This window comes from Cynocephalus volans, chromosome 13 (genome assembly GCF_027409185.1).
Source record: "Cynocephalus volans isolate mCynVol1 chromosome 13, mCynVol1.pri, whole genome shotgun sequence".
Taxonomy (NCBI): Eukaryota; Metazoa; Chordata; class Mammalia; order Dermoptera; family Cynocephalidae; genus Cynocephalus; species Cynocephalus volans.
The window spans coordinates 41,909,035-41,923,433 of NC_084472.1; the positions used below are offsets into that span (position 1 = coordinate 41,909,035).

The 14,399-nt window shown below is 42.0% G+C and overlaps 1 protein-coding gene across 3 annotated transcripts in view; it reads right to left on the reverse strand.

Annotated features, from left to right (window-relative positions):
* Positions 1 to 14,399, reverse strand: part of LOXHD1 (lipoxygenase homology PLAT domains 1) — a 182,936-nt gene that overhangs the window by 100,915 nt on the left and 67,622 nt on the right. For all 3 annotated transcript variants that reach the window (XM_063077310.1, XM_063077309.1, XM_063077308.1), the window contains exons 13-14: positions 10,182 to 10,336; positions 8,208 to 8,368 (exon numbers count right to left, since the gene is read on the reverse strand). In XM_063077310.1, the coding sequence (XP_062933380.1) occupies positions 8,208 to 8,368; positions 10,182 to 10,336 (316 nt within the window). The remainder of the gene's footprint in view (positions 1 to 8,207; positions 8,369 to 10,181; positions 10,337 to 14,399) is intronic.

The window sequence follows — 14,399 nt, forward strand, 5'->3', positions numbered from 1 at the left end:
CAAGGGAGATAAAATGGCAGTCCAGGTGAAGAAAGAAGCAGTGTTCGAGCGCAGGTTCTAGCTCCAGGTTCTTCAAAGGCCTCCTGAGCCTAGATTACATGCCTCAGCAAAATATAAGAACCCGTTTTCTTAAAAATGCAGGAACTCTTAAGGGTTTGGGGGCGTGGAGATCTCTGGGGTGTCTGGGAACATCGGCTCCTGTTCTGCCCTGCCATCAGCAGCACCAGCATCACCCATGTCTTTAATGGACTTGGCTCCTCTCAAAGTGCACCATCACCATCACCAAAAGACACATGCTGGTCAGGAAGGTGCAGAAGACCAGAGAAGTTAACAGATTTGGCCAAATTCACACAACAGGAGGGTGTCTAGACTCCTGGTTCTAAGCTCCCCCTGGCACCAAGTATGTGGCAATGTAGAGTGGATACTTCTTCCTTACTCCCTTCTAGATTCCCCTCTTCCTGACCTGTCCCAGGGCTCAGTCCTCACCATTTTCTTTATCCACACTCTCCCTGAAGGATCCCATGCATTTCCTTGGTTTTAAATTCTATCTCTATGTTCTTGTTCCCTGAATTTATTTTTCAAGGCCTGACTCTCTCTCTCAAACCTAAAACATCCCAACTAGATTTCCAGAGCCCAACTTCATCCCCTCTCCTCAATTCCTCTCCATCTATCAACTTTCTGACCTCCTTTCCAGGCCCAGGTCCAGTTCTACCACCTCTTCCTGGAAGCCCTGTCTGGCTTACTTATTTTTTTAATGTAATTATTTGTCATACTAACAGTGGACATTCTTAGAAGTACAGCCCCTTTTCCATTGACAAAACAGTTTCACATTCGCTGTCCTATGGGGCGCCCCCAGTGGCCCTCCCTGGCTGGGAAACTGCTCCGCCTGGGATCATGGATGGTAAAAAGTTCAGTGGTAACAAATATATGCCAGTATGCACAGGTGTGCTCACGAAGGCATTCACGTGTGTGGTTAGAGAAAGAGCAGCATGCTGCTCACTGCTGGGCTGTTGTGTAGCTTGCCTCATCCCCTCCAAGTGGGGAGGGCTGTCTTCAGCACGACTACCCTCAAGAAGCCCTGGGCCAGCCCGAATGAAGTGGACATGCAGATTCAGCCTTGGAACTGGGATTTGCAGAGCTGGGCAGGACCAAAGCCCCAAGTTAATTATCCTGAGTGTGCCTCCCAGACATTGAGCATGAAAGGCAGCTTTGATGGCACAAAAAGCACTGATGTTGCTCCTCATTTAAAAGATCTCTTTCAGGGACTTCTAGAAGTCAATGGGATCCCAAACTGGCTATGTAAGAAACACAAGTTCTTATGAAAAAAAAGAAAAAGGAAACTTCACCTCACTAATAAGTTGTGTAAAGGAAATGAAAACCAAGTAATATAACTTGAAAAGATGTTAACAAGAAAGGGATGTCATCAGAAGGCTATTCAAAAACAAAAACAAAAACAAAAAACCCTTTGAGAGAAGGCAGGAAGCACCCAGGGACCTCAACAACTATGGGCAGCCCTGCCACTGCTGCAAACACCACTGCCACATGGGTGGTACACCGCAGCCACTGCCACAGCCACTTCCACTGCAAGGGAGGCTCACTACCACAGCAGCAGCCACCACCATCATGCAGGCAGCCCACAGACTACCAACTGTGTAAAGGAGAGTCACTGGTGGAGCCCAGGGAAAGAGGTAAGTGAGTGCAGACCCATGACCCAGTGGCGCATCCCACAGGGGGAATTATGCTGCTACATGCAGTAGCACATTTAGGGATTGGGAGGTAAATGTGCTGCTACATGACTGTCTTGATCCAGGGAGAAACACACACAGAATCCCCCAAGAGTGCAGAAGCCAGGATACGCAAATAGAGTAGGGAAGAAAATTTCTAGTCACCACCAACCCATCCCCCAACTGGGGGAAGCAAGGACCCAGAAGGAATTTCTTCCTGTAGGAAAAAGGAAAAAGAAATGCCACCCAGGGTCACCCATTCAAATTGAGGAGCTCCAATATACCGCAGTGCACTTATCAGGGTCATGGGAAAATAGCCAGGGTACCAACAAGCCTACCCAGGGTTAACCATCCCAGCCAAAGAGTGACAGAGCACCCAGGCACTTCTCCCAGGAACTCAAGAGCTCACCCACACCCCCAACCAACCAACACACTATCACTAACTTCAGCAAGGAATCACTAAGCACCCCAGTGCCTAGGCCACGGAGGCACTCACATGCAACTCCAACGCTGAATATGGCTGAAGTACCCACAAAGAGACTACTGCCTCTTCCTGGAACCAATATCAAAATACCCTACTCAATGGTCAATAGAAAGCATGTCTACAGGAGGAAGTTTCTCTCCTCAAAGCCCACTCCAGAGTAATAGAAGTGATAGTTCTACCAGATGACCAGACATCAACACAGAGATACTAGAAATATGAAAAACAAGAAAATATGACACCACCAAATGAAAACAATAATTCTCAAGTACCAGATCTCATAGAGCAGGAAACAGATGAAATGACTGAAAAGGAATTCCAAGTAACAATCTTAAGGAAACCCAATGAAATACAAGAAGACTCAGTTAGACAACACAACAAAATGAGAAAAAGCATTCAAAATATGAAAAAGGAAATTTAAAAAGAGATTAATACTTTAAAAAAGAATGTAGCAAAACTCATGGAACTGAAGAATTCATTCAGTGAAATAAAAAACACAACCAAGAGCTTAAGCAGCAGCTTAGAACAAGCAGAAGAAAGAATTTCTGATCTTAAAGATGGTCTTTTGAAATAACCCAGGCAGACAGAAAAAGAAAAAAAAAAGAATTTTTTTAAAATGAAGAAAATCTAAGAGAGCTAGCAGACAACCTTAAGCATACAAACATTCAAATCATGGGTATTCCAGAAGGGGAGAAGAAAGGAAAAGGCATGAAAAACCTATTCAACAAAATAATCACAGAAAACTTCCCAGGTATAGGGAAAAACATGGACCTTCAGATCCAGGAGGCTCAAAGATCCCCAAACAGATTCAATCCAAAAAGATCCTCTCCAAGACACATTATAGTCAAACTTACAAAATTCAAAGACAGAGAGAGAATCCTAAAAACAGCAAGAGAAAAGCATCAAGTCACCTACAGGGAGTCCCATCAGACTAACAGCAGACTTCTCAAAGAAACTCTACAATCCAGAAGAGGATGGGAAGATACATTCCATATACTAAAAGAAAAAACTGCCATCCAAGAATATTATAGCCAGCAAGGCTATCCTTCATAAATGAGGGAGAAATAGTGTATTTCCCAGACAAACAAAAACTGTAGGAGTTTACCATTACACAACGAGTCCTATAACAAATCCTCAAGAGAGCCCTGCATCTGGAATCTAAAAAATGATAAACACTACCATGAATGCACAAAAAAGAGCAAGATCCACTGGTAGAACAAAAATGCAAACAAGGAAGAGAAGGAAACTGTATCTTACCACCTCAAAAACCCAACAAAAACCAAAGACAAAAAAAAGGAAGAAAGGAAGAAAAGATATTTAAAAATCCAAAGTCAATAAAATGCCAGTAGTAAGACAATACCTCTCAATAGCAACCTTAAATGTAAATGGATCAAATTCCCTATTCAAAAGACACAGACGGACTGATTGGATTAAAAAGCCAGACACAACTTTATGCTATCTTCAAGAGACTTGCTTTGACTGTAAAGACACACACATATAATACTAAAGGGATGGGAAAAGATATATCATGCAAATGGAAACCAAAAAAGAGCAGGAGTAGCTATTCTTATATTGAGTAAAATATGTTTTAAGCCAAAAACCATAAAAAAAGACAAAGAAGGCTATTATATAATGATAAAGGGATCTATTCAGCAAGAAGACTATGAATATATATATGCACCCAACACCAGAGCACCCAGATATATAAAGCAAACACTGATAGACCTAAAGAAAGAGATAGTCCCCAATATAATAATAGCTGGGAACCTGAACACCCTTATATAAGCATTGTACAGATCATCTAGGCAACAAATCAACAGAGAAACATGGGATTTGAACTGCACTTTAGACCAGTTAAACTTGGCAGATATTGACAGAACATTTCATCCAACAACTACAGAATATACATTCTTCTCATCAGTACATGGAACATTCTCCATGACAGACCACATGTTAGGTCACAAATCAAGTCTCAACAAATTTTTAAAAATTGAAATCATTTCAAGTATCTTTCCAGACCACAATGGATTAAAACTAGTAATCAATAACAAGTGAAATTCTGGAAACTATATAAATACATGGAAAGTAAACAACATGTTCCTGAATGATCTGTGGGTCCAAGAAGGAATTAAACAGGAAATCAAAAAAAAAGCTTGACACTAATGAAAACGAAGACATATCATACCAAAACCTGTGGAATATTGCAAAAGCGGTACTAAAGGGAAGTTTATTGCAATAAATACTTGCGCCAAAAAAGAACAGAAAGATTTCAAATAAACAACCTAGAGGTCCAAGAGCTGCCAGGCCCACATGCCCCAAGGCACCCATGATGGAGCAGGTAGGTGCCACTGTGAAACTCCCAGCCCAGGCCAGTGCACGCCACCCAGAGAGGCCCCCAGAGAGGCCCAAGAGCTGCCAGGCCCACACGCCCCAAGGCACCTGTGCTGGAGCAGGTAGGTGCCACCACAGGACTCCCAGCCCAGGCCAGCATGTGCTGCCCAGTGAGGCCCTAAAGCCACCAGGCCCACAGGGCCTCAAGCCACCTGCATCGGAACCAGTAGGCGCTGCTGCAAGACTCCCAGTGCAGGCCAGCCCCCACAGCCCAGAGAGGCCCGAGCCTCCTGCCCATAGGCACTGAGTCAGCCATGCCAAATTGGCAGTCCCTGCAGGATCCTAGCCAGACCTGAGGGTCAAATGAGTGGACCGTGAAATCCCCCACCACAATGACTAAACACCAAAGGAAAGATACTAAAAATACAAAAAATCAAGAAAGTACACCACCACAAAAGGGTAATAATAACTTTCAAGCTCTAGATCCTACAGAACAGGAAGTCCTTGAAATGACTGACAAGGAATTTTGAGCAAGAATTCTAAGGAAACTAAATGAGATACAAGAAAACTCAGTAAGACAACACAGTGAAATGAGAAAAAGTATACAGGACCTGAAAGAAGAAATGTACAAAGAAATCAATGCCCTCAAAAAGAATACAGCAGAGCTTGCAGAGCTGAAGAATTCATTCAATGAAATAAAAAACACAACAGAGAATTTGATAACCAGCAGGCTAGAACAAGCAGAAGAGAGAAATTCTGACCTTGAAGATGGGTTGTTTGAAATAAAACAGGCAGACAAAAAAAAAAAAAAAAAGAAAGAAAGAAAGAAAAATGAATTAAAAACATTGAAGAAAATCTGAGAGAGATAACAGACAACCTTAAGTGCTAAAATATCCGAATCATGGGTATTCCAGAAGGGGAAGAAAAAGGAAATGTCATTGAAAACATATTCACAAAATAATGGCAGAAAACTTCCCAGGTATAGGGAAAGATACAGATCTTCAGATTCAGGAGACTCAAAGATCCCCAAACATATTCAACCCAAAAAGGTCCTCTCCAAGACATTTATAGTCAAACTGGCAAAACTCAAAGACAAAGAATCTTAAAAGCTGCAAGAGAGAAGCGTCAAGTCACCTATAAGGAAGCCCCAATCAGATTAACATCAGACTTTTCATCAGAAACCCTAAAAGCCAGAAAAGAATGGGATGAAATATTCAAAATACTAAAAGACAAAGACTGCCAGCCAAGAATACTTTACCCAGCAAGGCTATCCTTCCGAAATGAAGGACTAATAGTATATTTCTCAGATAAACAAAAACTGCGGGAGTTCACTACCACACGACCAGCCTTACAAGAAATTCTCAAGGGAGAACCGGATCTGGTACCTGAAAAACAACCACCACTACCATAAATGCTCAACAAAAACCAAATCCCACTAGTAAAAGAAAAATGCAAAATTAGCAGTGTTTCTATACTATAATAATGAACTAGCAGAAAAATAAATCAAGAAATCAAGCTGATTTACAATAGTCACACACACACACACACAAAAACCCCTAGGAATAAACTTAACCAAGAAGGTGAAAGATCTCTACAACAAGAACTACAAATCACTGCTGAAAGAAATTCAAGAGGATACAAAAAGATGGAAAGATATTTCATGCTCTTAGATTGGAAGAATTAATGTGAAAATGTCCATACTACACAGAGCAATCTATAGATTCAATACAATCCTCATCAAAATATTGATGACATTCTTCACAGAAGTGGAAAAAATGATCCTGACATTCATATGGAACAGCAAAAGATCCTGAATAGCCAAAGCAATCTTGAGGGGAAAAAAAAAAAAAAAAAGCCAGAGGCATAACACTGTCTGACTTCAAATTATACTACAAAGGTATAGTAACCAGAAAACAAACACTTAGACAACTGGAACAGAACAGAGAACTCAGAAATCAACCCACATACTTACAGCCAACTGATCTTTGACAAAGACAACAAGAACATACATTGGGGAAAGGACTGCCTCTTCAATAAGTGGTGCTGGGTAAACTGGACATCCATATGTAGAGGAATAAAACTAGAACTGTACCTCTCACCGTATACTGAAATCAACTCAAAGATGGACTAAAGACTTAAATATAAGACATGAAACGATAAAAATCTTAAAAGAAAACATAGGGGAAGCCCTTCAGGAAGAAGTACTGGGTAAAGACTTTATGAATAAGACCCCAAAAGCACAGACAACGAAACAAAAAATAAATGGGATTATATCAAACTAATACAAAAAGCAAAAGAAACAGTTGACAGAGCAAAAAGGCAACCTAAAGAGTGGGAGAAAATATTTGCAAACTATGCATTCAAAAAGGTATTAATATCCAGAATATACAAAGAACTCAACCTAATAGTAAAAAAACCAAGTAACCTGTTTAAAAAATGGGCAAAGGAGCTGAATAGTCATTTCCCAAAGTAAGATACACAAATGGCCAACAGACACATGAAAAAATGTTTAACATCACTAAGCATCAGGGAAATGCAAATCAAAAACTACATTGACATATCATGTCACCCCAGTTAGACTGGCCATTATCAAAAAAGACAGAGAATACAAACGCTGGTGAGGATACAGAGAAAGGGGAACCCTCCTCCACTGTTGGTGGCCTGCAATTAGCGCAGCCACTATGGAGAACAGTGTGGCGCTTCCTCAAACAACTACAGACAGAACTGCCGGAAGATCCAGCGATCCTACTGCTGGGTGTATACCCAAAGGAACGGAAATCATCATGTTGAAGAGACACCTGCACTCACATGTTTATCGCAGCTCTGTTTACATTAGCCAAGAGTTAGAACCAACCTAAATGTCCATTGACTGATGACCACATAAATAAAATGTGTTATATATCTACACAATGGAATACTACTCAGCAATAAAAAAGAATGAAATTCTGCTTGCAACAACATGGATGAAGTTAGAGAAAATTATGTTAGGGGAAATAACCCAGGCACAGAAAGAGAAATACCTTATGTCTTCACTCATAAGTGGGAGCTAAAAAAATAAACAAATAAAAGAAAGAAAGAAAGGTTCAACTGTCACAACAATTCATTAAACTTTCAAAAACAGAGAACAGAACTGAGGCTAACAGAGGTGGGGAAGGGGGAATAGAAAGGGGGCTAGTGAGAAATTGGTAAAGGGACACAAAATGATTACGGTGTGTAAGGTTGAATGTACTAATTATCCTGATTTGAGCATCACATATTTCATAGAGGTATTGATATGCAATGCTGTACCCCACAGATATGTACAATCAATTATGTTTCAATCTTAAAAACCCTTGATTCAAAAATTTAATTCAGCACATAACTAACTCTGAGGTCATGCTCAGTTAAATTCAGAAACCATTAAATTTTATCATGAAAAAATACCAAGTTTTTGGTACTTCAATAGAGCAAATTAGCAGCACACTGGAACAGTCCACACTGGTGTTTCAACCTAGGGTGGGGATGTGAAGCCCAGGCCCAAGCACCACCAGTGACACCACCTCTCTATTGCCCCAGCTACAGCCTTAAGCCACTATTTTGTTCACTGGTCTAGGTATTAGGGCTGGGTCTTCCCAAAACTTAGAGGTCATAACCCAAGCTGGAGAAAGTAAAAGCAGGTAGGACTCATGTACCTGAGGCACGGGAACTCCACGTTGTCACTCTCGGGCTGCCCCTCCTCTCTGACCAGCACCCGGTCCAGGTACCAGCCGCTGCCCGAGCCTTTGCCATCATGTCGGATCCTCACCCGCCTCACCCTCCGCATGGTGACAGACTCAATGGTGAACTCGTCTGCCTTCGGTGGGGGGGAAAGACAACAAGGCCAGTTGGATGGTAGCTATCCCAGAACCCAGACACCAAGGGAAGATACAGGCCCAGACATGAGAAAAGCCAGAGAACTGATGGATTGGGCTATGGGTCTTTCACAGGTGGGACAGGGGCTCCCTATAAAGAACAGGTTGCACTCTGCCCTCAATTTTTACCACTGGAATATCATTCAATGTCAGGTTCCCAACAAGTAAGGTCTATATTTTTAGGTTAAATCATGGCCATTCCCTATTATCTTTTAAAAGGCAGCTTCCCTTGGGAGGACAAGTATGTTCATCTGTTATCAGTCACTCAACACTTATCATGAATTAATTCCTTGGCTAATCTCTTCTGGCTCCTACAGGGATACTGGTCTCATTCTGAGAAGGGAAATGATTAATACTGATTGGGAGAGACCAAGTGGTCTTGCTAATTTCACAGTTTTACCTGCCACTGGGGAGCAAATATGCAGTAGGAGCTGGAGAGTTTCCAAGTCTGCTGAGCATACCTGGGAGCCTCCAGGGACAGGAACACTGAGGGTGGGATTGATGGACAAAGACACCAGAGATGTAGGAGGAAAAGAGTAGAAAAGGGTGGAGAAAAAGGCAGATGGGGGAAAGGAGAGAGGGAATTTTAAAAGCTGTGTGCAGTAAAGGCATCCCCCATCTCATCTCCTCAAATGAAACCTGAGTCCACCCACAACATCCCGCTCAGATTATTTTTGCCACCACAGGCTTTAAATGCCCAAGATCCCAGGAACCAGGCCAGAAAGAGGCCTCCATTCAAATCCCAGGGCTTACCCAGCCCTTGCCAAGGAAGGGGCAGCAGAGGAAGGAGACAGATGGACTACAGTCTGCAAATCCCTTTACCTGGTGAATTCCCTTGGGCCTTACTTTATTGCAACAATGACTCTTTACTGAGAATCTACTGTATGCTATGGGACAGGCCTGACCCCAGAGGCAGTACATCTGCTGTCCCTAATCCTCACAAAAGCCAGCCACAGGTAGGCATCCTTTCTCCCATTTTAGACATGAGGAAACTGAAGCTCAGGGGAATGGGGTGATTGGCCCAAGTCTGGGTTTGCCCCCTCAACTGCCTGACTCTTTCCCTATTGCTTCACACAGCCTCCACAGTAAACCCATTTGATGTTTGACAAAGAGGGGAACCCCAGCACATTTGTATTGAGGTTAGCAACAGAACCCAGTTCTCCCACTTCTGTGTTTAGTATCTTTCTTGGCTTCTCTTTCAAAAAGGACATAAGCAAGATACCCCAGTGGTCATGCCTAGTGGAGAATGCAAATTTCCCACATTGGCCCTCAGGTGTCCAGTTTTCTTCCAGTCTGGGACACAATTAAGATGCCCAGCATTCTTCCCCCTCTGCCCACCCCTGAGGTAAGAAAAGTGCTGTTTCTACCTCCCCAAATGTCCTTCTGTTCTGCCCTCTTCTCAAAGCTCAGGGGTGCGGAAGGGACCATGACCCCTCCAGGGTGGCTGTCCAGCTCCTAGCTGAATAGTCCTAGAAACTTAGGGGGTATTCATGTATGTTAGTGAATTGGGATGGGCCAAATGCTCAGAGAACAAATAAAGCAGGCACCATTATGCCCCTCCAGTGGCATCTGCTGGAATTCCCCAGTTCCTCAGTGCCCTCACCCAAGAAAGGCTCTCTAATGGCTGAGGCCCCGATACCAGCCATTAGTTCCACTTTTACAGGGCAGGGAAGACCAGCAAACAAAGGAAGGGGAACAAAAAGACCAGGAACAAAGGTGGGGGGTAGAGAGTGGTGGAACACTGCAGAAACTTACATTGCTCTTTTCAAACAGGTCGGTGTTATTCCTGCAGTTGTAGAGCAGCCGCTCCCCCGTGTCCCCCACATCACCAAAAAGGCAGAGATAGACGTTGGCATCAGTCCCTGCACCTTCGAGTTCCCCTGTACATACAGTCACACGGTACCGGACCACTGGCAGGCAGAGAGAGGGACACCATTGGCTGACAGTCCCCTGTTCCATGATGCTCCCGTGTCTAAGCTCTGCTTCCTCCTCTCCCCCCAGCTCTCACCTAGACTGACCTTGCTCCTTTCCCCCAACTATCCAGATCTCACCACACACTAGTCAAGAGCTGGCTCATCCCCAAGTCCCTTGGCCTAGACAGACAAGAGTTTCCCAATCCTGGCCAATCATCAGAATCTCCTGGGAGACTTGCATAAGAATTTGGATTCCTGAGCTCCACTTCAGACTTCCTAAATTTTAATTTCCAGAGGTGGGACCACTAAAACCAAAACCTTTATAAGCTCCTTCAAGGGACTCTGATGGAGTTGCGCAGTGTTTGGGGACCATTAGTCTAATCCATACATTTTGGCCCTTTCATCCATCCAACCCAGTAAATCCTTTGGCCCTAAGTTTGCAAGTTCATGTGTCCTGTCTTCCAAGTAAGTTTCATTTCTTTATGAATTAGAACCGAGACTTCCCCTTCTCTTCAGAACTCTTTAGTGCTAAAGACATGCCAGGAAGAGATGCAGAGAGAAAGGCACAAAACTCAACCACTGTGGGAAGGGCAATGGCTTCTTTCCATGTTAAAAATGTACAGTGGAAGGGGTATATCTGCATCCCTGTATACCATAGCCCTCTTTCTCACTTGAAATAAGCTGAAGAGTAAAATTCATTCATTCATTCACTTGCTCTACATCTTACTGAAACCTTGTAGGTGCTAGGTACCACTACAGGTGCAGGGATTCACAGTGAACAAGACAGACAGACTCCTTCTTCCATGGAACTTACATGGGAGTAGAGAGTAGAAGAGTGGACAGCAGAGGTGGGCAGTAAAATCATAAACAAGTTATTAATAGGAAAATTTCTGAGTTATATCTGTAACAAAGATAATATATTAGAGTGATGTCTCAGAGTGGGGAGGAGTAGAGTGAGGGGATGAAAATGATTTAGAGATGCAGAAAAGGTGGCTACAAGGAGGTAATGTTTAGGATTTAATGTTAATGGTAGGAGCCAGCCACAGAAGCTCTGAGAGAAGAGTTCTGGTAAATGCAACAACCTCAATGTGATAACCAGTGTATGTTCCAGGAGCAGAGAGAAGGCCAATATGGCTGGAGTGAAGGGAGTGGGAGAGGATATGAGATGAGCGCCTACAGGTAAACAGGAGCCAGACACATGGGATGTGACAGGTTAAGGTAAAAAGTGTGGCTTCCTTTTTATTATTTATTTATTTATTTTTGTACATCAGGAAGCCGTTAGAGAGCTTTAAGCAAGGAAGCAACATAATCTGACTTATGTTTTAAAGAGCACTCTGGCTGCCATATGGAGAATTGTTCATAGAGGAAGTAAGAGTAGAATAAAAGAGGCCAGTTAGCAGAATAATTTCAGCAGTCTAGAAAAGAGAGGACGGTGCCTAGGACTGGGAGTGTAGTGGAGGTAGAGAAAATTCAATAAATTAGTGATATATTGTGGACACAGAGCCAACCATTCTTGGTGATGGATTGGATAGGTAATTGAGAAAGAGAGAGAAATCAGGAATGACTTCTAGGTTTTTGGCTGGGACAACTAGGTGGATAGAGTTGCCAATAAGAATTAGAAAAGCCAGGGGGAGGGATGGGTATGGAGATGGAAATCAATGGTTTCATTCAGTTCATTAGAGTTTAAGATGTCTATTATGCTCAAAAACAGAGGCCAAGGTGGCAGTTGAATATGTGTTTGGAGGATCAGGACTGGTGATATGACTTTGTTCATCATAGGTATATTGATTCCACTTAAAGCCGTGGGATCAAATGAGATCCTCATGGTGAAGATGTAGACAAGTATTGTAAGAATATTTGAAGAAATTATGGTCAAAAACTTCCCTAATTTGATGAAAAACATTAGCCTGCACAACCAAGATGCTCAACAAACTCCAAGTAGAATAAATTCAGAGAAATAGATCTACACCAAGACACATCATAGTCAAACTGTTAAGAGCCAAAGACAAATGGAGAATCTTGAAAGGAGCAATGGAAAAGCAACCATCACATACAAGGGATCCTCAATAAAATTAACAGCTGACTTCTCATCAGAAATTATTGAGGCCAGAATACCATGGGATGATATATTCGATGTACTGAAAGGAAAAGACCATTAGCCAAGAATAACATATCTAATAATTACCCTTCAAGAATAAAGGAGAAAGTATAGCATTCTCAGATAAACAAACACTGAAAGAATTTGTCACTAACAGACCTGCCTACAAGAAATATTAATGGGAGTCCTTCATATTAGGCATTAGACAGTAACTTGAATTTGCCCAAAGTTTTAATGAGCTTACATACATTAAATGTAAATGGACTGAATATTTCAGTCAAAAGGCAGAGTGTGGTAGTTATCCTGCAGAGATGGGATAGGTCTTCTTATCCCACATTTGCTCAGTTATCAAGGCTGATGATGCTACGCACACATCAAGAGTGAAAGTAAGATGTATTATTTACATAATGAGAAGTTCTTGGGAGAACTTGGCAGGCTCCCAAGCAGGTCCCAAAAGGGCTTGAGACATCAGGGAGAGGTGACTGGATTGGGATTTTTATGGTGGTTAGGGGATGAGATTGGGCTGGGAGTTCTCTTGCATGGATCATGGCTTGCGTTGTTTGAACTTTCCACCACTGCCAAAGAAGGGGGCATCCAGATTTTCTTATCAGTTTGCTCAGATATGAGGCAAAAGGAGGAAGGTAGTAGTGTAGTTTGAAAGCTGACAGCCGTCAAACACCAAGAAGAAATCAGATTCTATTAAATAGAGATTGGTGGAATGGATAATGGGTGTATCTTCTATCAATAAGATACACCCATCAACAGTTGAATGTGGTACATTCATACAACGTAATGTTATTCAGCAATAAAAAGAAATGAAGTACTGATGTGTGCTACAATATGGATGAACCTTGAAAACATTGTGCTAAGTGAAAGAAACCAGAAGCAAAAGGTAACATATTGTATGATTCCATGCATATGATATGTCCACAACAGACAGATCTACAGAGACAGAAAGTAGATTAGTGTTTGTCAGAGGCTGAGAGAGAAGGTGGGAAAATGGGTGTGACAGCTAATGGGTATGGGGTTTCATTTTGGAGAGATGAAAAAGCTCTAAAATTTTATACTAGTGATGGGTGCATGATTTTATCAATATGCTAAAAGCCATTACCTTGTACACTTTAATGGGTGAATTGTATGGTACATGAATTACATATTAATCGAGCTGTTGTTTTTTAAAATAAACATTATTCATTGGTAGTTCATCTAAAATAAAAACAAAGTACGTCAGGAATGAGACAAATAATCAGGAAGTTTAACACATCCATTTTTATTTGGAGATAAAGAAATATCTGACAGATAAAGTTGACCATTTAACCTGTGGGTACATGAAGGTATAGTGTCTACAGCAAAAGTACTTGTTAGAGGAAAAGGCAGAGAATGATGGATGCACATAGAGACCTGTCTTTTCTGGAGCTGGCATAGGTGGGCACCTAAACCTTGAATTAAAGTTGAGGGAAAAGTCTCCTGCCATCCAGTATTGTCTCCTCATAGGGCAACAGCACCTGAAATTCAACCATTGTTGTTTTCTCCAATCAACTCTTTTAAAATCCAAATGCTGAATGTTTTAAATCTGTAGCCTTTGTATAAATAAAGTTGATTCATTTGTGTTAAGCTCTCAGTGATATGATGTGTCAACAGTAAGAGGAATGAACATCACTGACTGGATTGAGCACTGAAAAGTAGAAATATGAGGCCCAAAAGGGAAAGGAAAGATCTAAACACCAGTTTTGCTTTGTTCTTAATTTTGATGAAGGTCAGTTGTGCTTTATTAGCTGTAACTATTAGGCAATTATAAGAAGTAAAATGATGATGGAATTTAGAAACCTCTTTGCCTGGGAATTTGTTCAGGAGCTCTATGGTCCATTTGGTTGGAAGTTCTCAAGGGTCCTGATTCTTTCTAGGGGTCCCTCTGAGCCCATCACCCACTGAAGACCCAAGCTCTTTCTTGGTAAAAAGTCT